Below are 26,802 nucleotides of genomic sequence, written 5' to 3' on the forward strand. Positions count from 1 at the left end.
TAGTTTTTCTAACCTCTGGGAATCCAACCAAAACTGGAAGCAGAGAGAGTCCCATTGTCACAAGTATTTTTTCACGCCTTGTTACCATGTCGTCTGGAGACCTGCAGGTGCTAGTTGGGGAAATTCCTGTCTCCTGAGAGCCAAACTGACAAGGAGGAGGGCGGCCTCAGCATACCAGCAGTCCACCCTCAGGAGGAGGGGACGTGTGGGCACCTGGATGCACCTGCGGCATCTCGCCGAGGCTGCGGGGCGCGCGGCCGAGCCCCACACGGTGGGGGCCACACCAGGAGCGCCCACTCGTAAGCTGGACCTCCCCCTTGCCCTTTGCAGTCCTGCCCTTAGACTCGAGGTCAACACTGAGCCTTCGCTCGGGGAGGAAAAGAGGCAGCTCTTTTGATGGCAACGTAAAGCTTTCCCCTACATCCTGTCTGGGCCACAGCAGCCCCCCAGCCATGGGGCACAGAAGAGATGGCTTTATTATTCCTTAACGATGCCATTAGTCTGCAAACTTGCCTGTGGGAGACAGGGACCCACTTCTATTCATTCAGCCACCAAGCTTCTTCTCAGCTCCTAGTGGGCGTCCGCTGTGGAGCTCGATGATTAGGAAGACCTGGTTCTTGCCCTTCTGAAGCTTACACTCCACGACAGACGCAAATCTGGAAGCGGGTGATGCGGACATGATGTAGCCAACAGGGTGCTCCGAGGGGACAGCGGAGGGGCCCGGTCCGGGGCGGGGGGGGGGGAGCGCGGGGAGGGGGGGCGGGGCAAGTGTTTTGGGGGAAGAAAAGATGAAGACTGCCCTCCGGAGCTGGCAGGCTGCCAGACAGAGGGGACTGTAGATAAAATCACGGCGACGCAGGCAGAAAGTGGTACGCAGCACTAGAGGGGTCACGGGGAGGGCCGGGAGACGCCAGAGAGGGGCAAGAGCACGGGCTGGGGGCCTTGGAAGCTGCCCGTGAAGAACGGACAGTGGAATGGAAGGGAGAGCGACTGGGGCGAGACAGACCCGAGCTGCCGCGAAAGGCGGGGCCAGCCAGCCCCGAGCGCGAGCGGGCTGGGGCGGGGCTTGTGCCGCGCGCAGGCGCAGGCAGGTACCACGCGCCTCCGGAAGGAGTGGACCCGGGAGCGCTGTGCTTGCACTAAGAAGGCACGGGCTGAGGCTGGGGCGGGAAGTGGGGACAAATGCTAAGAGGCTGCGGAGTGCTGGCGGGTGATGGAGCGCCCCCACAGCGGGGCAGGCAGGCGGGGAGACCTCATGAGGACTGGGCGTTAGGCGGAGGGCCGCTGGCCATGCCGGGCGTGGTTGCGGGGGCTGGGGTCGGGGTGGGAGACCGTGGGAGTCCGCAGCAGGTGGCAGGGGGGGAACAGGGGCTACAGGCATTTTTTGAAGGCAAGGGTGACGGAATTTGGTCCCTGACTGTACGTGAAGGTAAGTCAGGGTGTAGCCCCAGCTGCCGGCAGTGGGGCCCCACATAGAAAGAGGAAATTGAAATAGGGTTGATGGCATTTTTGGCTTTTCGTTCACTCTCTTCCTCCGTATTGCTTTGTTTTCTCTGGCAGCCTCATTGACAGAAGAGGGTACATCCAGCCTGACACGCCACAGCCAGCCGCACCCTCGGACGGGATTGCCGCGTACGGGGCCACGCAGTCCCAGAGCGACATGGTAGGAGCGCCTGCCGCAGGGGCCAGAGCTCCCTGCAGAGGCTTCCCTTCTGCTTCTGTGTCACTAACCCAGTAACACACCAAGCACCCCTAGAAACCTGCCCGGGACGCCCATCAACTGAAAGGTGCACGCGAGGGAAAGGAAGCGTGAAAGAAAGCAGTGCCCGAGAAAGGATTAGGGCCGTTGAGTGGTTGGTGTGTTCCGGGGCGCGTAAGGGAAGTACACATGAAAAGGTCTTCCAGAGACAGGTCATGGCACCTTGTGATGGAAGGTCCCCTTGCACAGAACCAGGGTGCTGTCTGGGGGATGAGATACAGCTGCTCGTACCAGGGCTGGCTGGCCGGATAGCCCCTTTCTGTGCCTTTGCCTCACTCCGCGCCGACCTCCCCCAGCCCTCTTGAAGGGTGCGGTGGGTGGCCAGTTCTCCCCACTCTCAGCCCAAACCTTAGATCAGCCACGCATACCTTAATGCGCATAATCAGACGAGGTGTTCTTCATTCAGAGCCCAAACTGAGCGAGTCTCTCCAAAGAGGGCTCACAGGTGTCCTGCGAGGCGTGGAATGTGGACAGGCTTTGTTTCCAGTCTGCAGGTGGGAGACTTGGGGCCAGGGCGGGAGCCCCTCCATGGGTACCTGAAAGCACAGTCAGGCCTGGCTCTGACCACCAGTCCCTTAAAAATCCTTAGGTGTCTGGAAGACAGTGGCTTCACTTTATCTGGAACAGATTTCCCTAAAGAAGTTCCATGTTTCAGAAAGGGACCCAGTCTGCAGCGCCCCCCCTTGGAGCTTTTTGTTCTTTGTAGACTGGAATCACCTGCAACAGAGTTTCCATAACAAGCAGGTCAAATACCTGCCTTTGGGGTAGACTGGGAAAATGACAGCCTCCTGGACGCTTTGTTTCTGCTTATAAAGAACTAACTGCAAGGTGAAAGCCAACAGTCTCAAGACAGTCTCTCTAAGCGCTCAGGGCTAAGGGAAAGCGCATCATCCCCGCGACCCTGTGGCTGTGTTAACAGCCCTGAGAATGGGCTCCGGCCCCCAGCAGAAGCTTGCTGGGGTTGGTTGTTGCTAGTGGTGGTGTCTAGTTTGTGTTGTGGTGCTTTGCTTTGCTGATAAAGCGTCTCCTTGAAAGGCAAGTACATGCAGGTCACGGTCCTGGCCACTCCACTCTGTAAGTGGTCACAGGACATCTTGTTCTGTCCTCATTCACCCACACAAATGACCCTTACGGGTCACCGCCTTATTTTTCAGAGGAGGAAAATGAGGACAGAGAGTGTAAGGAGAGAGGCCCAAGGAGATTACATGTATTTGGCACCAACTGTGTTCAAAGCACTTGATGAGCAGAATCTTGTTTAATCCAAACCAACAATGGCAAATGGGCATGCTTGTCTTTGCTTTTTTTTTTTTTTTTTTAAAGCTAGAAGAGGTAGATCATCTGCCCAAGGGCACATAGCCACGAATTTGTGGATCCAAAACCAGTCTGATGGGTAACGCCCGTGTTCACTTCGTATACTGCTTCCTTTGCGTGAACAGGCACTAAAGACAACAATATCCATGTTCAGGAGTCCTCAGCTATCGGAAGGTGCACAATAAATGTCCCGTAAGGACAAAGTTCTTGTAAGGAACCCTGACCACGGCAGCCACTGATAACTCCTGTGATGTGTGTTCGTGTTTTCACACATCGCATATATAACCTCTCACTCATTCAGTGACTCTTCCTGAGTCCCTACTGTGTGTTGAGGACTTGACTCGGCGGTAGGGATGCAAGATCTGTGGAGTGCAGTCGCTCTGTCCCCGAGGAGGCCGCGCTCCGGGGACAGGACACACGCACACGTGAAGGATGTAGTAGGAACCTTCACGAGAAGAAAACTCTGATGGCAGTGGTCCTTATCAAAATTAAAGAACTTACGTGAGTTTCACCCCGTGACTCCCATGGTACGGAAGCCCACCATGCTCTGCACTTTCTCTAGATTTAAGAAGTAAACAAGGCCCCCTTCAAGGTGTTGACACTGTTAAGCCTGTTTATGATAAGATGGGATGAGGGCATAAGTTATTAATTCCACAAACATTTATTGAGCACCTACCGTGCGCCTCTATGATAGGGCAGATTTAACAAAGGGACCAGGGAGGTCATTTCGCTCCATACGGTTAATCAGAGTCATCAGAATTGCTCTTGTGCCTCTGGGGTCCAGGCCGTCTAGACCTGTGCAGTGACTCCAGTTAAGGCCATACCCCCGAGGGCACTGGCCTGGCAGCAATGATTAGGGTGCCACTGCCTCTTCCCATGGGAAGGCCACCTCCCAAGTAGCCAGTGACCCTGAAGGCACTGGTCTGTGGTGCCATAAGGATTGTTTGAAGAGGACATTTCTGAGATGAAGAAGCTGTAACGGGGAAGCAGCGCCATTGCTAAGCCCTTGTCATTCAGTCCAGCGTACGGATCCTTTCTAAGGCATCACTTTGTCTCCAGCTTGGACTCTTAGGTCAGGAAGCATGAAAATATTTTTAAAAACCTCAGGCTCCTTGCCCTCCTGTTCTTCCTTCTCTCTGGAGATGAACTGCACATGTTAAGCGCTGGTCAGATCAGGGGCTCGGGCAGAGCTCTGACCTATCATGGAGCCTCCTCAGGCTCAACTCGGGTCTTCCTTATTCTCCTCTCCAAGCCGGGATGGGGATTAATTGTGCAAAGAGCCAGGCTTCTGCCACTTACTAGATGAGTGACCTTGGCAAACTGCTTTACCTTCTGCCTCAATGTTTTCATCCATAAAATGGGAACATTGATATCTTTACCTTGTAGGGTTTCTATGGGGATTAAGTGAGTTAATGCATATTAAGCACTTAAAACCTTGTCTAGCACAAGGTAAGTATTATTTAAGTATTAGCTATATTATTATTATTATTATTATTATTATCATCATCATCATCATCTCCCTGATATCCATGGTGACAAGATCTTCCAGGTCAATTGCATCCACGCTGAGCAACTGGACAACAATGGACAAGACTCGGGTGAGGGAAAGCACCTCAATGGGAAGCAGAGAGTGAGAGCTCCAGTCCTGGCTCCCACCAGTTATCTCCCTGACGATTATCAAGTCACTCTGCTTCTGTGGTCCTCAGTTTTCCCCACCAGCAAAATGGGAGCTGGGACTAATTTGTCTCTAAAGTCCCATCTAGCTGGAAGCTCTTTGTGAGTCTCTGATCTTTGCAGCTTGACAGGTCAGAAGAGCAGAGGTCTGGGCTTCATATCAAAACTTCTCCTTCTTATTTGTCTCATATTTCTCAAATCTCTAGGATAAATCCTACCTAGCCGTGATGCATAATCCCTTTTATATGTTGCTGGATTCAGTTTGCTGGTGTTTTGTTGAGGATTTTTATATCTATATCCATAAAAGATTTTGGTCTGCAGTTTCCTTTTCTTGTTTTGTCTGGTGTTGGGATCAGGGTAATATTAGCTTCATAGACTGAGTTGAGAAGTGTTTCTTCCTCTTTTGTTTTTTTTTGGAAGAATTTATGAAGAACTGGGATTAATTCTTTTTAAAAGATCTGGTAGAATTCACCAGTGAAGCCATCTGGTCCTGAGCTTTTCTTTGTGGGTAGCTTTTTGATTATGAATTCACTCACTACTTTTTACAGGTCTATTCAGATTTTCCACTTCTTCTTGAGTCAGTTTTAATGGTACATGTCTTTCTAGGAATTTATTTTACAAAGTTATCTAATTTGTTGCCCTTGCCTCTTTGGTCATACATCAGTATTGTTTTATTATGGAAATAGATGAAAGGAGGAAAAGTTAAGGACTGGAAAAGTAAAAACAAATAGAAAATGAGAGGAATCTGTAGAAGTGAAGGGAGAGGGCAGCAGTAGCCCAGGACCATGGTGAGAGAGAAGGAACACAGGTGGAGTGAGCCCGGAGCCGGGAAATCGGGTGTTTTAGGTTTCTCACATGCTGTGAAATGCATGTACCTCCGCCAGTGTGGGCTGCAGGTCCTGCTCTGAGTAATGTTAGGACCAGGAGAAATATGCAAGCAGTTTCCAGGAATTGTCAAAATACGGAAAAAGGAGCTGAAATATTTCAAGACTGAAAATAAACTAATTCCTTGAGGCAAATTGTAACATACCTTTCTTTTGACTTGCTTCGTCTGCCTCCAACAGACACCCCAACCAAGACCACCACAAACTGAGCCAACACATCAGGACCAGCAGTGCTTGGCCCGAAGGAAGCCCAGTCCCTGCAGGTTTTCTAGTGTCTGAGGCAGCACCAGGCCCTTACCTTCTGCTCTTTAGGACACGTGCATCATCACTGAGAGCAATTTGTCCACAAGCAACCCACCACCTTCCTTTTTATTTACTTATTTCATTTATTAGATGTAATTAGAGCTCACGATCAATAAAAAACATTCTTGTGTCCCAGTCCCCAGTTAGACAGATGTGAAAACTGGCTTTAAATCCTTTAAAGTTGAATTTAAATCACAAGGTGATTAAAAAAAAAACAACAAGGTGAATTTCAGGCAGTTTTAAAAGTGGAACCAAGTTTATTTAATACAGAATTATACTGTAGTCAAGTGGGTTTCTGCTGGGGTTTATCACTCTTTGCAATCATCAGAGTGTGGACAGTATTGATAGTGTTACTGCCAGGATCATCTCATTTAACCCCCACAACAACCTGCAAGGTGTTCCCATTTTACAAAGCATGAAACTGAGGCTTTAGAATAACGACTGGCTTGCTCAAAGTCACACAGCTAGTGGGTCAAGGCCTGGTTGTTTTCCGCTAATTCTACTTCAAAAGCCCTCAAACTGGTGTTAGCTGAACCTCTTCAGATCTTGCCCTTACATCTGGCAGCTGAGCTTGCTATAATCCAGTGGGCCTCAGCCTTGGATGAACATTAGGATCACAACGCTGATACCCTGAGCCCAGTTAAGTCAGAATCCCCAGGTGGTGGTCCAAGCATTGGCGTTATAATGATCCTGGAGGTGATTTTAATCATCAGCCAGCACTGAAAACCATCACGATAGCCTTCAAATTCTCTTGAATTCTCCAAAAATGTGGGTTAAAGGAATGATTCTTGAGCCATATTTTGTTTTGACACAAAGTTTTTCTCGAACAACCTTGGGTCAATTGGGCTCAACTTAGACATGATCTGTTCAGAGAATATTCATATTCAGGTGTATGGAGGATTTCAACAGAATGTGCTAGCAAACGAGAGGCCGGGGAGTTGTGGAACTCCAAACAGAAGTACCTGGGTTTCAGGCAAAGCTTTCTGGAGGAGATGATATCTGAGCCAAATATTAAGAGATTAGTTACAATGCATTAGCCACCCAGGGGTGGGAGAGATGCTCCAAGCAGAGCACGTACAGAGGCACAGGCAGACGTGGGGTGGACCTGCGTGCCTGTGCGGGAGCAGGAGGATTGAGTTACGAGGCTATGGGTTGCAAAGCAGGTGTTGGAGGTAGCTAAGGCAGGAGAGGAGAGTGTGAAGAGCCTTGGGTGCCTTATAATCAGTGTGGATTCCTATTCATGGTAGGGAGCCATTGCAGAGACCCAGTTCAGTGAGCAATACCATCAGATTTTCTTGGGGTGAATGGAGCCCGGGAGGTCATGTGGGGTGCAGAGGGAGGCATGTTAATAAGGAGACAGGGAAAACAGAAGAAGACGCTCACTATAGGTCTAGCTGCAGTAGGGCTGGCCGGGACAGCTGAGATGGGTTCAGAGAAGAGGCAGCAACAGTTAGGGGCTTGGAGATGGAGTCTCTGTGGAGGTCTGGCGACAAGGAGCCAGGGATGCCCCCGCCTTTCAGCTTGGTGACAAGGTGGTCATAAAAGCCACCAAAGGAAACACAGGAGGAAGGTTAGGGGGAAGCTGATGGTGGCATTTGGATGTCCATAGATAGCTGGGGGTGGTGGGGAGGTGCCCTGCCGGTAGCTGGAAAAGCTTATGGTTTGCCTCCCCATGCTTACAAAGGAATGATGTGACTTGCAGAAATTCACTTTGAAATAGTAGAGATGTGAGTCAATTTTATTAGTTGTCCTAGAACTAACAGCCAATCGTGCATTTTTAAAAAACTGCGAGTTGCTCATGTTGTCATCTATTAACCTGATTTCGTCTCTCATGCTGGAAGATTCTTATTTTGAAAATCAACATTTATTATCTTTTCCTGACTTTCTCTCCATCCACCCCTGTCAACTCTGCCCTCACCAAGTCAAATCAAGTCTCTTGATCGAATTGGACACCAGTGAGGATGATCGAATAAAGCCGAAAGATAATGAAGGGGAAAGCTTTGCAAATGGACAGCTTTCAGTACTCAGTGCAGCAGGGAAAGGTAGAGCTTGGTGTGACATCACAGCCCCTGGGCTTGCATTCGCCAGTCCTGACGCTGGGGGCTGGGACACTGTGGGCAAGTCCCTGAGTCCCAAGAGCCTCCAATTCCTAAACTGTGAAGGGAAGTAGGGGAGAGTGGTGATCAGCTCCCTGGATGGTGGTTGGAACTGACTGAGACCCTGCCTGTCCCATCCTCCCGGCCCCAGCGGATAACACGGCCTGGTGCATGGGAGGTGCTCATTAGACGTTGGACTGAGTGTGTGTGAACATTCCCCTCTCCCGGCCTTGCTCAGGGGGGTTTTGCACAAATATTGGTTTGTTCCTGTCTTCATTCCTCCACCTCATTCCATCCTCCCTCCAGTTTTGTCACATCTGCAAAAGGCTGCACCATGAATATGAAACTAGGAACCAGAGGGACGGAGTTCTCTTTGGTGCAGGGACGGCCTTGGTAGGATCAAATTAATCCATGGGCTGAGAGACCAGAGGGCATGGCTAGTCTACCCCCTGGACACTGTAGGCACAGTGCCTGTGTGTTTTTCCAGGAACTATGAAAATTTTCAAGACCTGAAAACAAATTAGGAGCTCTAAAATATGAAAACTACAAAATTAATACATGTTTAAGGTCTACAAGATGCATGACTATGTCAACTTCATTGTTAATTTTATTAATTAAGTTTGGCATTCATGGAAATTTTATTAAACTTTAGAAGTGATTTGTACATTGGGTTTTTCTCACTTTATGAGAATTCCCAAGCAACATATGATTACAAAGAAATCATCACCAATTCTAAAATAAGGGAGCTGCCCATAATCCAGTGGGCCCATAAATCTAAAAGTGAACTGACTTAAAGCCCCACACACTCTCTACCTCCCTGTGCTGCTCTGGTTATGAGAAACTCAGGTTTCAACTCAGTTTACAGCTGGGAGAACTCTTTCTGGTCTCAGGGCTCCCACCCACCGCTGACAGTGCCCCCAAATATAGAAGAACATCTTCAGGAGAAGCTGGATATGAATGCTCTGATGGGGAAAAAGAAGAGTAGAACACAGCTCAGAACCAGGACCAGAAGATGGACCCAGGATGCAAATCCTGCCCAATCCAAGGAGATGCCCAACACTCAGAAGCCTCCACCCCAAAGATGTTTAAAACGGGAGAGTTAGCACCCCCGATTTGGGGGTGGGGATGGTTGTTTAGTGCCCAAGTGATCTTCCCTCTACTACAAATTCCCAAGGAATAAAATGTTAGAAAAGTAAGGGACATCTAAAGCATTAAAATGGTGTGTGTTAACTCCAGTATAGCCTTAGTCGTCTGAATGCCTGTGACATTCTGAGGAGCCAAGCTGGAATTACGTGCAAATTAACCCCAGTGCCAACTGAAGACCACGTTTTCATTATTCCTATTTTCCTCATCATTGGCTTGTATTATTACCTAATATTGAAGTTCTTTCCATGTATGTACAATCAGGACATCCAGCTGTGGCCCAGTTTTTAACGTGTATATCTCACTTGATTTAAGTGATTTAAGTACTCTATAGCATCGGGGTCATCGTTTATGCTTATATATGACAGCTGTAATTAGAAGATGCTTTGGGACCACGTGCTATACACCGAGATGATAATGTAGTACATGGCTGTTGGAATTTTTGTTTTTTTAGAAAATCATCTGTTATATTTACTAAGCCTATTTTTTAACCCCCCCCAATCCAATATCAAAAAATACTAAACCTAGCAGTTATGTGATTTATTCACCTAGTATTGCAGAACTCTCCATGCATCATCTGAAAAATCTGAAATAGTAGGAAAAAAGTTACGCACACTTAAATGATAATGGTAAATAGCAGGATAAGAAGGAAGCTCTCCTCCTAACCTACATTTTAGGTGGATTTTAGAAGTCTATAGTGTTTCTATAACTGTAGATGAGCACTCATAAGATGCCCAGAACAGCTTCACAGCCAAGCAGACATAAAGCGGCCCAATGCTAATACTTTTGACAAGAATTGGAGCAGAAGCAATATATAATTTCACTCACCCTTCATTTGTATACAAGACCGTCTAGAAAGCTCCCAGCTTTTCACAGCATTTAATCTGCGTGCTAAGTTTATTTCAAACAAGAAGTCAGCAAGAGTAAAATAAAATGTATTCCAACATGAGCAATTTTATTTGAAAATCTGCAGAAAGAAAAAAGTAAATTATCTCTGCGCTGTTTTCAAATTGTAACATTAAGTGATAATGTGTGTGACATCTGAACATCTGAAACCATAAACTTCTTTGCAAGTTAAATGGCAGAGTTTCATTTGGGCAGTAAATCAGCCCATCACAGTGACTATTGTAAGCAAAGCAATCCAGCTCTTCTACCAGCATTGTTTCGTGCTGTCAACACGAGGGTCTTTTCATAAACACTCTTCCAAGCGATCAGGTTTCTATTCCAATGGTCTTCTGCATCTGGATGATTTTTGACTTTTAGAATGGCAGTTTCATAGAATTCAACCTGATGTTTGGTAAATAGGAACCTTTAAAGCGTTGTTTTGGAATGATAGCATGAGCCTCTCAATTTCCCGTTTGTAGTGGATGGATTGTCACTGCCCAATATCCAGGTGCTTGGTTGGTTTCTCTTAAGATTCTGTAAGTGGCTAGATCCATTAAAAGACACCTAAGGGCGTCTTGGTGTTAGTGCTGGAGCTAAGCCCTGCTACCAAGTTGTCAGAGAAGAAAGTAAGCAGTGATGTCGCCCCCTACTGGTTGGAGAGAGAAGTCCGCACATGAAAAGCCAAGAAGGTGGGCGGTGGCTTGAGAATGGCTGAGCTAGGAGGAGAGGTGGGAAGGAAGACAAGGAAGGGAGAAGAGGAAGAAGAAAGAAGAAATGCGCTAATAAGTATCAGAAGCAGAGGCGAAAAGGAAGAGGTATAAGAACATCGTTTCATGGATCACCCTCCACAGTGACCTTGAAAATACCAGCCAAGTTCTCAAATGGAAGATTGCGCCCATGAAGGTTTATCAGCCCATCCTCCTGGGAATTTTGGTATTGTGCAAAATGAGGAAACCCTTTGACCTTTAAAAAAAAAGTTAGGTGTCTCCCAATCATTGAGTCTTTTCTAAGAAGGAGGTGTTCAAAACATGTGAAGTTAATATTATGAGAATTATAGTCCCTGGTTGGAATCCGATAAAGTCCATTGTCCCATGGAGCCAATAGGAGATTTACATGGGCAAACTCCAGTAGAACAAAACCTGGTCCCTGGGTACCCCCAGATGGTGTTGGTCATCTAAAGGAAAATCGGTTTGAATGGGGCAAATTATTTTCAAAGTTATGGGTGCAGCAGGAGTTAAACACTTAGGTTCATGGTCCTGGTAATTGTGCTCACTGACGTCACTGCTACAGGTCAAGCTGGTAGGAAGGGATGCGGGCCAGAGAGTAAGTTATTAATATGAAAGCAGTCCCCATAATGAAGGAAATATCCATAACTATACTCAGAAAGATGTCATCTTTTTAAATGTTTGAAGAAATCAATACAGGAGAGGTGCTTGAAGTCAGTTAAGACAAGTCAGGGCTCAAAATAGTCATTTTGAAAATATTTCTGAGTGACTTATATTTAGTGTTTTTTTTGTTTGTTTGTTTGTTTTAGAGACAGAGAGCAGGAGAGGGAGGAGGGTCAGAGGGAGAAGCAGACTCCCTGCCGAGCAGGGAGCCCGATGCGGGACTCGATCCCGGGACTCCAGGATCATGACCTGAGCCGAAGGCAGTCGCTTAACCAACTGAGCCACCCAGGCGCCCTAGTGTTTTTTTTAATGAGTTGCTTCAGGGTCAATTGTTTTTCATGTATTTAAGCCCTTAGGCTTTACCCCTGGTAAACTGACACTGTTTTTCATAGTCCTGGCTCAGAGGCTGAGCACGGATTTGTTACTATTTTAACGAGTTGTCAGTTTGGCCACGGGAAAGCTCCGTAACATGTACAGGAGTGGACCCAGGTTTGGAGGGGGCTTTCTTTTTAAGAGAAAGAAAATATGCCAGGAACCAGGACTTGGAGTGGCCCTGATCTTAAGCCTCATGGCTTCAGAGTAAACCCACCTCCGGTACGTGTGGTCTTGTTAGAATCAGCAGTGATGTTCACGGTATAAAGCCTTGCAAGGCACATCTAGCTCCACCGTGAGCTCCCGGTGAATACAAGCTCTAAGGAACCAACAGACCACTTCATCCCAGGAGAATCTGATGGGCTCTGCAATGGGCATGGCTGGAGGGGAGTGATCAGGGAAAAGGAACTGGGCAGTGAGCTGCAGAAGCAGGGGCCACCTCTCCCCTTACCCTGGTGCCCCTGACCTTGAAACTCTCTAGCTCTGCTTTCTCACATAATCCTCTGTGCGTCTGTAAGGGTCAGTCTTGCACCGATCCCTAAAATAGAATTTGCCAATTAGTTTTCAATAAAAAAAGTCTTTCTGCAGGCCAACAGAGACAAGCAAATCTGATTTGCAATTTTATCTTTCCTTAGAGCCGAGGGTGTTGGGTAGACAGAAGGTATGAGGCATAGGGAGGGCTCCGGGAGGGAAGATTGAGAACAGGATGCTGGCATCCAGGCACGGCTCAGCCCTGGGGTCGCTAGCCAGCCTGCTCACAGGCTGCACCAAGCCACAGGATGTGGAGGCGGTGAACGAGCTCAGCTGTCTCGGTCAGTAAGGAGACCAAATGGTGATTTTCACAAAACCGTTCTTTGCAAAGCACAATATACCCAAAGCCCTGGGACAGTTTCCAGAAGATGAATGTTTCATCAGGAAGGTTGCTCTTCTCTGCCTCTGCCCTGTTGAGACTGAGCCGGTGTCCTGGACCAGACTGACCATACTGGAGAGCGTGAGCAAAACCTGCGGGGACCAGCCTGCCTGCAGCCCCCACCTCGCTGCACAGCACCTCCCGCCAGAAAGGGCCCCCCCTCCCCTGAGCTGGAACCCCCTGCCAGACCGGCCCAGGGGAAAGTGGTGTGGTGGCAAAAACCATGGGGTGTTTTTTGAGAAGATGAGGACAGGAGAATCCACCAGCCCTTGCGCCAGGCTCTCAGTGTTTCTGAGCTCCCTGGACTGGGAGGAAGGCTGAGGGGAAAGTGAGGGTCTCCCCCAAGACTTGCTTTCCTTCGGTAAAGAGCTCTACTCTTGCCTGGAATCGGGTCTTCCACTTCATAGAGACTACAGTTCTCCCTCCTCCTCATCTGGGCTGGGGGCGGGGGCTAGCCTGCCACTTGTGATTATAGGAAGAAACCCATCTGGCCAAAGGACACGCACACGGGAGCAGATGAAAGAAAAGCCGAAATGTCCATTGACAGATGAATGGATAAAGAAGAGGTGGTATATATAATACAATGGAATATTACGGAGCCATCAAAAAATGAAATCTTGCCATTTGCAATGACGTGGATGGAACTGGAGGGTATTATGCTGAGCGAAATAAGTCAGTCGGAGATAGACAAATACCATAGGATTTCACTCCTATGTGGAATTTAAGAAACAAAACAGATGAACATAGGGGAAAGAAAGGAAAAATAAAATAAGATGAAAACAGAGGGAGGCACACCATGAGACTCCAAACTATAGGAAACAAACAGGGTTGCTGGAGGGGAAGTGAGAAGAGGGATGGGGTAACTGGGTGACGGGCATAAGGAGGGCACGTGATGTAATGAGCACAAGGTGTTGTATGCAACTGATGAATCACTGACCTCTACCTCTGAAACTAAAACTAATGATACACTATATGTTAACTAAGTTGAATTTAAATACAAAATATTTTTTTAAAAGAAAGAAGGAAAGAGAAAGAAAGAAAAAGAAAAGAAAAGAAAAAAGAAAAGAAAGTCCTAGTGAGTTGGAACTTGGATGAACTCTCTCTCCTCCCGGAAGGCTGCATGGCGCATGGTTTGTGCTGTTCCCTGCGTGGAGGTGGGTTAGTGATGGCAGCTCTGGGTGTGCCCGGGGCAGGATGGTGAGGCACCTCCATCGCAAACCCATTAGCACAGGTCCTACAGGAACTCAGGCGAACGTTCTGAAAAAGAGCGGAGGGGATAATAAGACAAGGAAGGTTTATGAAGTACCTACTGTGTGTCACATGCAGTAGTAGAAAGAGGTTTACAGTCAAGCAAACCCAGATCCTGGGTCCTTGCCTTACTCGTATCTGTAAGGTTGAGCAAGCCACTCATTCACTTCAGCCTCAGGGTCTTCACTGGCAAAGAGGGGAAATGTGTTTGTTCTAAGAACTTCTGAAGAAACTCAGTGCAGTGCCTAGCTTACCGCTTGAACCTAAAGTCACACCCGTTCCTCCTCCTTCCAGTGGAAGAGTGGTTCCTGAAAATCCCTAAGAACTTACTGGACACACTCAAGTTCAAGTCCTCTGAGTGCCACCGAGGTCTCTTCTGGCTGATCCCAAACCTGCCCCATTGCTCCAGGGAGGGTTCCACGCTCCACGTTCCACAATCGAGCAGCTAAAAATATGTTTACACCATTTCTTTTGCCCAGTGAGTGAAGTGAGGGAAAGGACATGAGGTGTAGCATAAGACATAAGAACGTTTAGAAGAAAAGGAAACATCATGTAAAATGTTGGCATTCTCTTTCACAGATTAAAAAAACCCACAGAAGCTCAATTAACGGTTCTCGAAGTGGATGGAAATTTAGCAGTGGGGAATTCTGGGGCTTTGTGAACAACAGTCTGATCAGACCCTGAGGGGCTTGTCTTTCTTTCTTTCTTTCTTTTTTGTAGTAAAATACACAAAACACAAAATTTACCATTTTAACCATTTTTCAGTGAACAGTTCGGTGGCAATAAGTCCGCTCACAGGGTTGTGCCAAGAGCACTACCGTCCACCACCAGGCCTCTTCATCCCTCAAAACTGAGACTGTCCCCAGGCACACTGGCTCCCTCTCCCCTCCCCCCAGGCCCGGGCACCCCCCCTTCTTTCTACTTTCTGTCGTTGGGAAGTTAAGTTCCGGGTACACATGGAAGTGGAATCATAGACCGTTCGCCCATTTGTGATTGGCTTACCTCACTCAGCACCATGTCCCCAGGGTCCATCCGTGTCGTAGGGTGTGTCAGGATTTCCCTCCTGTCTGCACTCAGCCACGGTCCATTGTCTGTCCAGACCACGTGCTGTCGGTCCGCTCATCTGTGGACGGACCCCGGCTTCCACCTTTTGGCTGTTGTGACTGACACTGCTATGAGCGTGGGTACAGGCCCCTGTATTTGTAAAACGATAGAGTCAAAGTGGTTTTCAGTGTGCGAGCGACAGCCACGGGAGACAGCTCTAGGTGGTAAGGCCTGTGACTCTGTCCTTGGGATTGTTTCTTAATTAGGTCGTGTCTGGGACCAAGGGCCAGGAGCATGGTGGCCTCCGGCTGCGCATGACTCCCTGGGCCCCTGTGGGTGATGAGTCCCTCCAGCGGCTGATTTAGGTGCAGGCGCTGGTATTCACCGAGCGCTGGGTGTCTCCGGCTGATACTGGGCTACTGAGCACGCTCTCTGCCTTGCCTGACCGAGGTGTCACTAACAGGTCTCTCTCTCTCTCTCTCTCTCTCTCTCTCTCGCTCTCTCGCATCCCTCCCTTCCCCATCCCCTTCCCCTCTTCCTCCTGTGCCCCCTTCCCTCCCCACCCTGTGCCGGGCGCATCTCCGCCTTCTCTTTGCTGGCTCCCCCTGCTCTCCAGTGCGACCAAGACCAGTGCATTCAGAGCACCAAATTCGTTTTGCAGGCCGCGGCCACGCCCCTGCTGCAGAGCGAGCCCAGCCTCACCAGCGACGAGCTGCACCTGCCCGGGAAGCCGGGCCTGGGCACGCCCTGCGCCAGCCTGACTCTCGGGCAGCCCACGCCGCCCTCCTCCATGCCCAACCTCACTGCCGAGGCCGCGCTCACAGACGTACTGCCCCTGAAAGAGGAGCACGTGGGCCACCAGTTCCTGACCCCAGAGGAAGCGCCCTCACCCCCCAGGATGCTGGCGGGCAGCCCCCTGGCCCACAGCCGCACCATGCACGTGCTGGGTCTGGCCAGCCAGGACTCTCTGCACGAGGACTCGGTGCGCGGCCTGGTGAAGCTCAGCTCCGTGTGACCACAGCCCAAGGGGGCGGGGGAGGGGGGTGGCAGATGGCGGGAGCTTTCCCATGACCCAGTTCCCCGGTGGGTGAGGACGACTCCGGGGCCTGGAGCACCAAGACCCCTCGGAGAGCAGATGGATCCTCCTCAGAGGGCAGAGGAGGGCAGGGCCCACAATGCCTGCGGCTTGGGTCGAGTTGAATTTTCTTCCCCACCCTGACTGCTTTGATAACAATGAAAATGGCCAAGTGGCTATTTTCGGGCGATTGGCATTTGAGGGGTGGGCCTGGGGAGAAAGGAGCAGTTTCCGGGGCTGCAGGCCGAGTCTGGGAGGAAAGGACCGTGTTCGGCTGGATGTTCTGCGGTCCGCCCGGGGCTCTCGGGACAGACACGCGGGAAGGTTGAGGACACTGGTGGCCAGACTGAATTTGCACTTCCGTGTTATGCTACTAATATTTGAAACAGACATACCATTCCATTTGTTAATTAAAAAAACAAAAAAACAAAACAAAACCAAAAACCTAAAGGGGGAAAAAAAAATGACCAGATCTGGATTTGCATGCCACGCTACGTCTGTTTACAAGTGGTGTTGGTATTCAAAAGGAAATGCTGCTTGCTTGCTTTCTTTCTTCTAATTTGGTGAATTTTCCAGTGCTGTTTTATGGGAAGACAGTGCGACACACCGAGGCTAATGGACAATGGCATCACTCGCCCGCTTCTTGAGCTTACTTAGACAGGGGTAGGTGGCGCCCGGGCTGCAGAGGGCTGCTGGGGTTTTAGCCTATCAAGTATCAGTTAACCTTCTGTTTAGTAGTTAGATGAGCTATTGTGTTGTACCACGCCTGCCACAGTTTCCACCTCCTTGTGTGACCAAACTTCCTGTGGACAGCCAATAAAATGACGTCCTCTGTTATTTTGGATCTGCGTACAGTTATCCTTAACAGCTTCAATGACAACACAGTCATCTGGATGGCCTGTGGAGGTTTTATCGAAGTATCCCTAGCAAGGAATGGTCTCCAAACAGCCACAAATAAAATCTTTGAATGGGGGGAAGGGGGGGTTTACGGGATGATTTCTCAGGTAAGAGGGTAGCTTTCCAACAGTGGTTTTTTCTTTTTTTTTTTTTTTTTTCTTTAATCGTCTCTTTCTGACACAGTCTTAGCAGAATTTGCTCCATTTTGACAGATTGCCACAGGGCAGTTAATCCACGGGAGAGGGGAGAGGGCTCGCAGGGAGGAGGGCCACCGTGGGGTCATCGTCTGGGTCCTGCTCTGTATGGCCAGTGCTCAGAAAGGGCAGCGTGAGGTCCTCCTCAGGTGTCAGAAAATGAGGAGGAGAAACCGGCTTAACGTTTGGGCCCCGATCATATAGATCATCATTCTTACCCAGATACAAAGCAGAATGTAATTAAGAAAATTACCACTTCGTTCAGTTCATTTATCATCAAGAAGGGAGCTGGCTCTGTATTTGGGGAGTAAGTCACTTTGGAGGCAGCTGCAGGGACTCAGCAGGCTCTGTCCCCGCTTCTTTCCAGATGATAAATTCAACAGCCAAATCGACTCAAGTTCAAAATCAAGCTGGGGCTCCTCACAACCATGTGAAACACAAGACGCCCCCAACGGTTTGCATTTATGGAAAAAAACTATTTCTCCTGCGAAAGAGTCACCATTTTACAGAAAAGGAAAGGAGAAAAGAAAAAGAAAAGCACAATTTAAAGTCTCATTTGGAATAAAGCCAATTCTTTGTTGGTGGAGAAATCTTTTGTGCTGAAAATAACCACAGAATTCCTGCATGGTGGTGTCTTGGCACCATCTGTACTTTTCATACTGTATATACTATTAGAATAGAAAACAGGAAGGGTAAACGATGGGTAGCCATTGTTGATCTCCTGGACTTCCGAACTCCTTGTGCTCACTTGGAATTTATAATAAGGGGGACAGAGCTCTTCCTTACACAGCCAGACACACATTCACAGTCACAAACCCGTAGGGATTCTCTCCCTGCATGCACCGCCTGTGAGCAAGAAGCAACAGCCCCACAATGTGCCTTCCGTAACTTTCCTAACCCTCTACTTTCTGCCTCCTTCCATCTGCTGCCCGGAGACCCTGGGAGAGCTTTGGCCCTGGGGAGAGGATGGATCAGTTCCCACTCCAGTATCTGTGTGGCTCGGTCCATTCCCAGTTTCTTCATCTGGAAGATGAAGACAATGGACTCTTGAGTCTTTCCGTTTCTAACATCATCTAATTCAGTAGTTGCTGATTTCCCATGATTGGTCCCTCTTTCCACCTCCTTATGATAAAATCCAAGAAGTAAGGATCTTTCATTTGTCTTTAATAATCAATATTTACATAATATTTATTACCGATCCTCCACCCACCCCAACCCTGTCTCCTGTACCCACTTGACATCATTTATCAAAAAGGGGATTGGGAATTTCAGCGAAACAAAGCTATTCAAGGCTACTCAGTGTCCAAGAGGGAGATTAACTTGAATGGGCCAATTTGCTAAGACAATTAACTTCTTAAAACCCCAAACCAGAGATATAGCCCTTTACTCTGTGGCTTAGAAGAGGGGAGAGTCTGCAGAATGAAGGACTGTGATCCTGGGAGCTCCCTTCTTCCCCTGATCTCAGGAAAGTAACTTCTGGCAATGGGTCTGCATTTCCCATTAACTGATAAATGTATATATTCTTTAAACGTTGAGTGGTTCCATCAAGCTGTGGCTGAGTATAGACCTCGATCTTTCTCAATTCTGTCAGTGTGCTATGGATTGATTGCATGCTGGCTATAAAAGTAAGATAAATATTTTTCCATGCTATTAAAGTTTGGACCATTATCAAACACGCACACAAATACAGCCTCACTTTGTTGTTTAAAAATTCATCTGCTTTCATCCTCCCAGGAGTGTGCCAGGGACTGCAGGCTTCCCAGGCACTCGGAGGCTGAATTGAGCCTGAATGTCCTGGTCCTCAGAAGGACGTTGGATGGAGCAGCAGGGCAGCCGATAGCCTGCATCTGAAAGGGCAGAATGACATCGCATTCTGGGCATGGGGATAATCGGCCCAGTGTTTGTGCTGTGCCCACTTGAAAAAGTGCCCATTCCAGCTTGCACAGGTAATTATTTCAGCCTGGGAGGATGATGCCATAACCCCACCCTGCGCCAGCAAAATGCCAAATACCTGTTCTGGCCCAGAATAGCACAGAGCAAGAGTCCTTCGCTCAGCGCCACCCCCTCCAAGGGCACCGCAGGTCCCCCCTATTGTGTTTAGGATTATTGACTGGGATTCCAAACGAGAGGCGAACCCCATTTTATGAGCCATGCTTCTACTGGACCTGAATGGGTTTTCAAAAGCCGCCCCTAGCTTTTGACTGCCCTGGGCCTGGGCCTTCTCGTTGGATTCAACAGCAAGGATATGAATTTGCCTAAACTGACAGGAAGTGTCCTTGGCACCGGAGCCTGTAAAAACATCTCTGGGGAAATGCTGGACCTTGAGCCATTCGGGGACCATCATCAGTGGGTACGGAGGCTTCTGAAGGGCACAGCCTGATGGGCTCCTCTGCGGGTCTCAGAGCCTCCTTGCTCCCCAAGGAGGGGAGCTGTAACTCAGATGCCCCCTTCCTGAGCTCTGCCCACAATCATCCTCTTCACCAGAAACCCAGTGCTTTTCCACCTTGGCTTGTGGTTTTGAGTTAGCTAGACAGTATCAGGAATTCACATTCGTTGCTTAAGGAAAGTTTCCAAAGTTAGTTGTCTTTCATTCAACCACATGACTACTGCCTTACCTGTTTAGTTTTTGATCGTGTAAGAAAAGAGAATAAAGGGAAGAAATGTCAAATATACTCTTTTGATTAATGCCTTAAACCGTTTTGAAGCTGAGCCTAAATCAAATCGATGTTTACATTTTTTATAAAGTACCTGTAAGCTGTGGGAGTCGAGCATATTCCTGTCCAAATGAGAGAGCCTTTCAAATGAATTCTTATTCCCCTGGTCCCCTCCACCTGTCCCGGAGCCCTGGTACGGCCTTGTATGCTGTTCTTCCTGTGGCTGCATCAAAAACCACCCCATCATAAGAACAAAATTTAAAAAAAAAACAAAAAACCACCCCATCTGTTCCCTTGAAACGCACCCCCGTCTCTGTCTTCTAAGAATAAGTTATTGAAATATTAAATAAGCTGAAACGTCATTTTCTTTCAAATAAATGTCAAAGATGCTACTGGCTTTTTGTAACTCAGTAAATCCTCTGTCTAGTTGCCCACTGTACGGTGCTCACTCTACAGCCAAGATGGATTTTCAGATGAGTGGTTAGTACATTAATCCAGCCATTGAAAATAATTGGGAGGCTGAAGATTAGATTGTTTCTGGAGCAACTGAATTTGCAGCTGCCACGAAACTAGATAAGTGGCCTTAATTGGAATTATGTTTTCAATCTCATAAACCCCAGGAATGACATACAGAATGGGTTGGAAAACAGATGGGCATCTTGTGCAACATGAAGACTTCTCTTCTATCCGTTGTTGACTTTTTAAGAGACACTTGGTATTGCTGATGAAGACCTAAATGAATAACTCTCTATCTGCCCTAGATATGTTAAGATGGATAGTTACACCAAGAAGCCATATGGCCTATCCAAAGAGACATGTTTTCTGGGTTCTACATGAATGGAGATGGTTTTAGGCTGCAGTTAAAAAAAGGAAGGAAGGGAGGAAGGAAGGAAAGAAGAAAAGAAAGGAAAGAAAGAAAGAAGAAAGAAAAAAGAAAGAAAGAAAGAAAAAGAAAGAAAAAGAAAAAGAAAGAAAGAAAGAAAAGAAAGAAAGAAAGAAAGAAAGAAAAAGAAAGAAAGAAAGAAAGAAAGAAAGAAAGAAAGAAAGAAAGAAAGAAAGAAAGAAAGAAAGAAAGAAAAAGAAAGAAAGGAAGATTAAAGCCTTGCTTACCATTTGCCCAGGGTATTCTGTTTTGGTATTTCACACTAGTCAAACATTTTGGGGTGAAAGGGTGGGGGGAAAAAGGTGTTTTAAATTCTTAGTGGATTCAAAGCCCTAAATCTGAACAACAGTGAACACAATATAATACAGGGCATTGCATGTTGTCCGAGATACTTGCGCTTATTTAAGTGCCTTTCATGTTTTCATCAATGTTTGCAGAATCTATCTTAAACCTGAAATGAATTAAGAAAGTATTTTCCTCCTTCAATAAAAACTGCTAATGGCATCAAATGCAAACCTCAGCCTTTATAAGATTGTCAAGGTCAACAAGGTGTAGGGAAGAATCAGATCCATTTGCATTCAATGAATTTGCACTATGTAGACACTCATCTGAAGAGTAATAGATTTTCTGGTCACAAATATCTAGGTTGGTTTCTTACAACTGTGATTCTCATTTTTTTTTAATTCACAAATGACTTTAGAGCAACAAAGAACTTCAACCCCCCTAATCCATTTGCTCTGTGTTCCACCTTCTAACACACACACACACACATGCACACACGCACACACACACACACACCAGCCTTCAACCTTGTCAGATAAGAACTGTGTTTGTCTACTAGTAACGAAATCCCCAAGTAACAGTGGCTTAGACAAAGATATCTTTTTGTCATGCAAAATAAGTCCAGCTGTAGGCAATCCAGAGTCAGTGTGATGGCTCCATAATGTCATGAGTGTCCTGACCTCTTTCTCTCTGTTCTGCCATTCTTAGCACTGACCATCCTCAGGGTCCCTTCATGGTCACAAGATAGCTCCTGCAGCTCCAGCCATCAAAGCCATATTCCAGGAAGGAAAGAAAGAGGAGAAGGAGCAAAAAGGGTACATGACACTTTAAGATGTCTCCCTTCAAAGAGCCATTCCCAAATCTCACTCAGATTTCTCCATGGCCAATGTTGAGCCACATGACCACCCCTGACTGCAAAAGAGGCTGGAATTACGGTGTTTTAGCTGGGCACATTTTTGCCCCAAATAATGCTGGGTTCTATGACTAAGGAAGAAGGACAAAATGAGTATTTACTAGAACATCACAATAGATAACCTCACCTCCTCCTTATTGAAAAAGAGACCCTCCAGTTGAGTTCATCCATTCTCCTCTCCCCGAGAAAAGCTTTGTCTTCATTTTTCTCTCCCTTTGGAGTGAGTTCCTACTTACTAAAGTAGGCTTGACCCATGCTCTTCCATGACCTCTAGGATCCAGCCCCTTCTGCCTTGCATCTTCAATTTCTCTCTTTTCATTAGTTGCTTTTCCTAGGTCACCACATTTTTCTTCTATTAAAAAAAGCAAAAACAAACAAACAAATCCTCTTCCTTTTCCTTCATCCCAGCATCCCCTCATGTCACACTCATGAGACAGGCCCTCCAAGGTCTCCAATCGCCAAATCCAGTGGCATTGGTCTACCTTCTCTTTAACATCACAGAAGCATCTGGCGTCATGGCGCTGCCTTGGTGGGCTGTGCTGGCAGGGAAGGCAAGCTGCGGTTGGATGGCCTCTAGGCTCCTCACGCAAGCTCTCTGTGCTTCACCACCGTGCTCCCACCCTCTGGCTCAGTGACACTGTTGTTCCAGTTGGCACCTCCTTGCATTCTGCTTCCTTCTCATACTCCCTAAAGGAGGACATGCCCTCTGCCCTTCGCTCTCCTTGCTCTCCTCCCCTGCAGAGACTTTGCCACTCCCAATACCTTCTCGTCCTGCCTCCGCAGTGGCCTTCAGCCTGTCTGTCTCCCAGATCACCTCCCTTCCAAGTGCCAGCCCACATCTGAACCAGCTGCCTAGGAGGAGAAAGAGTTTTCAGACAGGATTCTGGCTCTGGCTTGCCTGAAACTAGCTCTCCAACCCTTGGGCGATGGGTAGAGCCTCTGTGCCTAGTTTCCTTACCGGTACATGAATTGCTTCTGATGTGTCATGCTACTCTTGACTCAGTGTCCACTTAGATGTTCCATCATCACCCCAAACTCAGAATGCCTAAAATTGAACTCCACATCTTTTTCCCCAAACCAGTTGCTGCTTCCCTAGTAGGGTCCTAGACTGAAAATTCTAGGAGGTCTTTGACTTTTCATTACTTTCCATACCCAGTCAGGTGTCCAGTCCTGTCTATTCTTGTATCGATCAAATCTGTCCTTCTTTTCTACTGGATTGCTCTCTTCACTATCTTCGCCAGAGTGTTATGATGGCTGCCAAGAGGTCTCCCAAAGCTTTTCCTATGCCTGTCCATCCCATGTGACCTAGGCAAATTGATCTTCTCCAACCATGCTAGGCACAAGTCAGATCCCAGGCAGGAGACTGTCAAAGGCTTTTTCTTGTCCATATGCTGCTTGGACCAACACCAAAGCCTCTATACTCTGACCCCAACTACTATTTCCATCCTTCTGTCCCTTTCTTCCTGTGCTCCCCTCTCTGACCATCTCCTGGTAGGAGCCATGCACTTCCCACCCTCCTCATCTTCCCTCGGCTCTTCCTGACTCTCCCCATAGTCCTTCCTTGCTTTCAAGGCCTTGCTCAAGGACCAACATTTCCGTGACATCTCTGACAGACCAAGGGACTCCTTTCCTCTGAATTCTTGAATTGGTCTGTCAGGTATTTTCTTAAATTGAGGTATAATTCACATACCATAAATTCACCCTTTTGAAATGTACGACTCAGTAGTTTTTTAGTATATTCACAAGATTACACCATCACCACCACATCTGTAGCATTTCCGTCACACACTTTCCTAGAATACCTGTTATTCACATTCTCATGTGAATGTCCTCTCCCCAGAAAACATGGGGGCCTGCCAGGCAGGACAATTCATTCAGGCATGGGATCCTCAAATGCTCAGGAAGGTGGGAGTTCAGGTGAGGAGGATACAGTGACAACAGTTCAAGAAACAAAGACCCAAACTCCCTAAGGGGACCCCATCCTGAGACCTCACAGCCTCAGCAGAAAACCAAGCCATCTTCTCTTTTACCCCATTTTGTGCCCATTGTAAGGAAGTGTGGTCGTTGAGATGCAAGGCCCTGTGTGGAGGGAATCTGAGCTTGGGCAAGTCCTGCTCTGCTCCCCAGATCTAGAGTGTCTGGGCTCCCTCCACAAGCCCACCTGAGGCTTCCCCTCCATTCCTTGTGGCATATATTCTACTTTGGGATAAAATTGGGGTCATAGGTCAATCATCTTATATAATTCCAATAGAAAAAAGTTACCTTTGGGGGCACTTGGGTGGCTCAGTTGGTTAAGCGGCTGCCTTCGGCTCAGGTCATGATCCCAGGGTCCTGGGATCGAGCCCGCATAGGGGTCCCTGTTCATCAGGAAGTCTGCTTCTCCCTCTCCCTCTGCCCCTCCCCCCTTGTGTGTGTGTGTCTCTCTCTCTGCTCTCTCTCCTTCAAATAAATAAATTTTAATTTTTTAAAAAAATAATTCTTTAAATATATAATTTGTGATCAATAGTAAGATAACAGGTTATTTGAGGATTGCATGCTTTAAAAAATTTCATTTAATAAAAATCTATTAACCAGTTCCATTAACAAGCATTGTTGGCCATATGACACAGGGTTAGTCCCTGAAAAATGTGCATCACTTACCATATCATAGAATGCATACACCATATACGCATATATTATAATTATTTATTTCTGGATCACAGATCTTTAATAGAAGAGGCCTTGAAATAAGACATAAAATAAACATTTATGCGCCACTTTGCTAAGATCCCATTTTTGCTTTGAAACAGCACCTAGCACAGTGCATGCACATCACGGCGCTGAGGCTAATGTCTGTGCGTGGGCTCCGAACAAGCATCAGCAGAGCTAACGGATTTGATGAGATGCCAGATGACTGATCCCTGACAGCAGCCCCCTTCATGTCACAAACAAGGCTGACTGTAACGAAGAACGGAGAAACAAGTAGATGGCATCCGCTCACCTATGAAAGCAGATACCATACACTCAAATATGTTACAGACTCTTGTATGTTCGTACATACTACTTTTTATATAGAAATATATTTTGTATCCTTTTTACTAACAGATTATATTCCAGAAATTGGCGTGGAATTTGGAATGTATTTTCTCATGGAAGCGAGCATCTCAAGTGGTGTTTAGAACCTAGGTCAGTCGCAAAATAGTCCATAACTGACCTGAAATAATACTAGCGACAGACCTGGGCTCTTAACTCCCCAAACATCTCTAAGTTCCAAGTCCTGAGCCTGGCGCTCTGACCCTTGGAGCCCTGGGCCCCCTCGAGAGAGAGTTACTCGAGAGAGTAACCCCTTGCTGTTATTTCTACCCCACTACCCAACTGTAAATCCATCTTAAGAAACACATGGACCGGGCGCCTGGGTGGCTCAGTTGGTTAAGCGACTGCCTTCGGCTCAGGTCATGATCCTGGACTCCGGGGATCGAGTCCTGCATCGGGCTCCCTGCTCAGCAGGGAGTCTGCTTCTCCCTCTGACCCTCACCCCTCTCATGCTCTCTCTCTCTATCTCATTCTCTCTCTCAAATAAATAAATAAAATCTTAAAAAAAAAAAAAAAAGGAACACATGGACCTCAGATTTCTTTAAAATCTGTCCTAGGAACAAACAAAACAACAGAAAGAAATCCTTACATTTTCTATTTCCAGAGATTCAAAATAGTGAAATCCTCCTTTGTAATGCACTTAAGGTACCTCTTAAAAACAACCTTTTCCTCTTTCTTTAGAGCCTTCAGGAATTTCAGCTGAGATGAGTTTCTGGCAGAAATTCTAGATGATTCCACAGCTGAATCCAGCTTGACCAAACATGGACAACTCACCAGGGATTGAGAATTTATTTATTTATTTTTTTGTTAATAGCCTAAATCGAAACACGCATTGTGTTTTGAGGCATGTCTAGGTGACATTGACTACCGTGGTGAAAAAAATATTATTTTGTAAAACGTTTTAAAAAGGCTTCCTTGAAACCTAGTCAACACTCTGGAAAGGTACAAAGGAGATGACGCTATGCAAGGGTTCTTCTTAGTGTCCTTTTTTGAGAAATTTGGTCAGCAAACATCTGTTGGTGGCACTTGTGTTTTCTGATTGAAATCTAGCCTGAGTATTGAAATTTAATTAGTTAGGTCAGCCTGGAAGCTGCACTAGAAAACACAATTTCTTGGGATAATGAGAACAGATGGATTCAGAGCCACCAAGGATTATTCCAAACCCGTTGTTCTCATGGAAATATCAAATAGGGCTCTCTGTGTCCCTAAGTAATAGCTTCAGACCAGCTGTGTTGAGGTCATAGGAGGGCCCTGTGAACTGATGCTCTGTTATCTTACTGAAATCTTAGGGTGCCTTGCCTTCCATAGGCATCTGCCCAAGATCTGGATAAAAATTAACTTTCTGCAATAAAATCTAAAATCTAAAATCTTCCATCAAGAGCATGATGGAAGGTAACTGAAAATGTGAATTGAGGACCCTTTTAGGAAGCTCATTACCACCTCACATTCTCCTTTGACACTGGTTTGGAGCTTTCCATGTGCTCCCTCCTCTTCACAAAGACACCCCCTCACTTCTGCTTCTGTCTTATACAGGATACAAACTAGGGACCTCACAATACAAACCTGGTCACCTCTGCATGGGTCAGCTTCCCTGTGACTAGGCACTTCTTCAGGACCAACGGACTTGTGTGTATTTTCGGGAATTCATGTTTGAACTTCCAGCTGTTATGGCTGATATACTTTTAAATTCTGTATTATCAAAAGGAAGGGGTAGCATTTGTTTGCTTCTGCCAAATACCTCCTTATCAGTTCATCGGCAGGTGGGATTTGTCCTAAGAATTCCTTACCTCTTTCCTCAGCGTCCTTCACCTGCCA

General features: G+C 47.1%; 1 protein-coding gene across 7 annotated transcripts in view; it reads left to right on the forward strand.

Moving 5' to 3' along the window:
* Positions 1-25,462, forward strand: part of ZDHHC14 (zinc finger DHHC-type palmitoyltransferase 14) — a 275,451-nt gene extending 249,989 nt beyond the window's left edge. For 3 of the 7 annotated variants that reach the window (XM_054505615.2, XM_064598279.1, XM_045865805.3), the window contains 2 exons: positions 1,561-1,663; positions 15,634-16,929. In XM_054505615.2, the coding sequence (XP_054361590.1) occupies positions 1,561-1,663; positions 15,634-16,032 (502 nt within the window). In that variant the 3' untranslated portion in view covers positions 16,033-16,929. Of the gene's footprint in view, positions 1-1,560; positions 1,664-15,633; positions 16,930-18,917; positions 21,191-24,704 lie in introns of those variants that run through there. The other 4 variants (XM_064598280.1, XM_045865806.3, XR_010413820.1 and 1 more) reach the window with 3 other exon arrangements.
* The last annotated feature ends 1,340 nt before the right edge of the window (positions 25,463-26,802 follow it).

Source organism: Mirounga angustirostris, unplaced genomic scaffold, assembly GCF_029215605.1.
Source record: "Mirounga angustirostris isolate CCGP_5_RB_7025 unplaced genomic scaffold, mMirAng1.0.hap1 SCAF_8, whole genome shotgun sequence".
NCBI lineage: Eukaryota > Metazoa > Chordata > Mammalia > Carnivora > Phocidae > Mirounga > Mirounga angustirostris.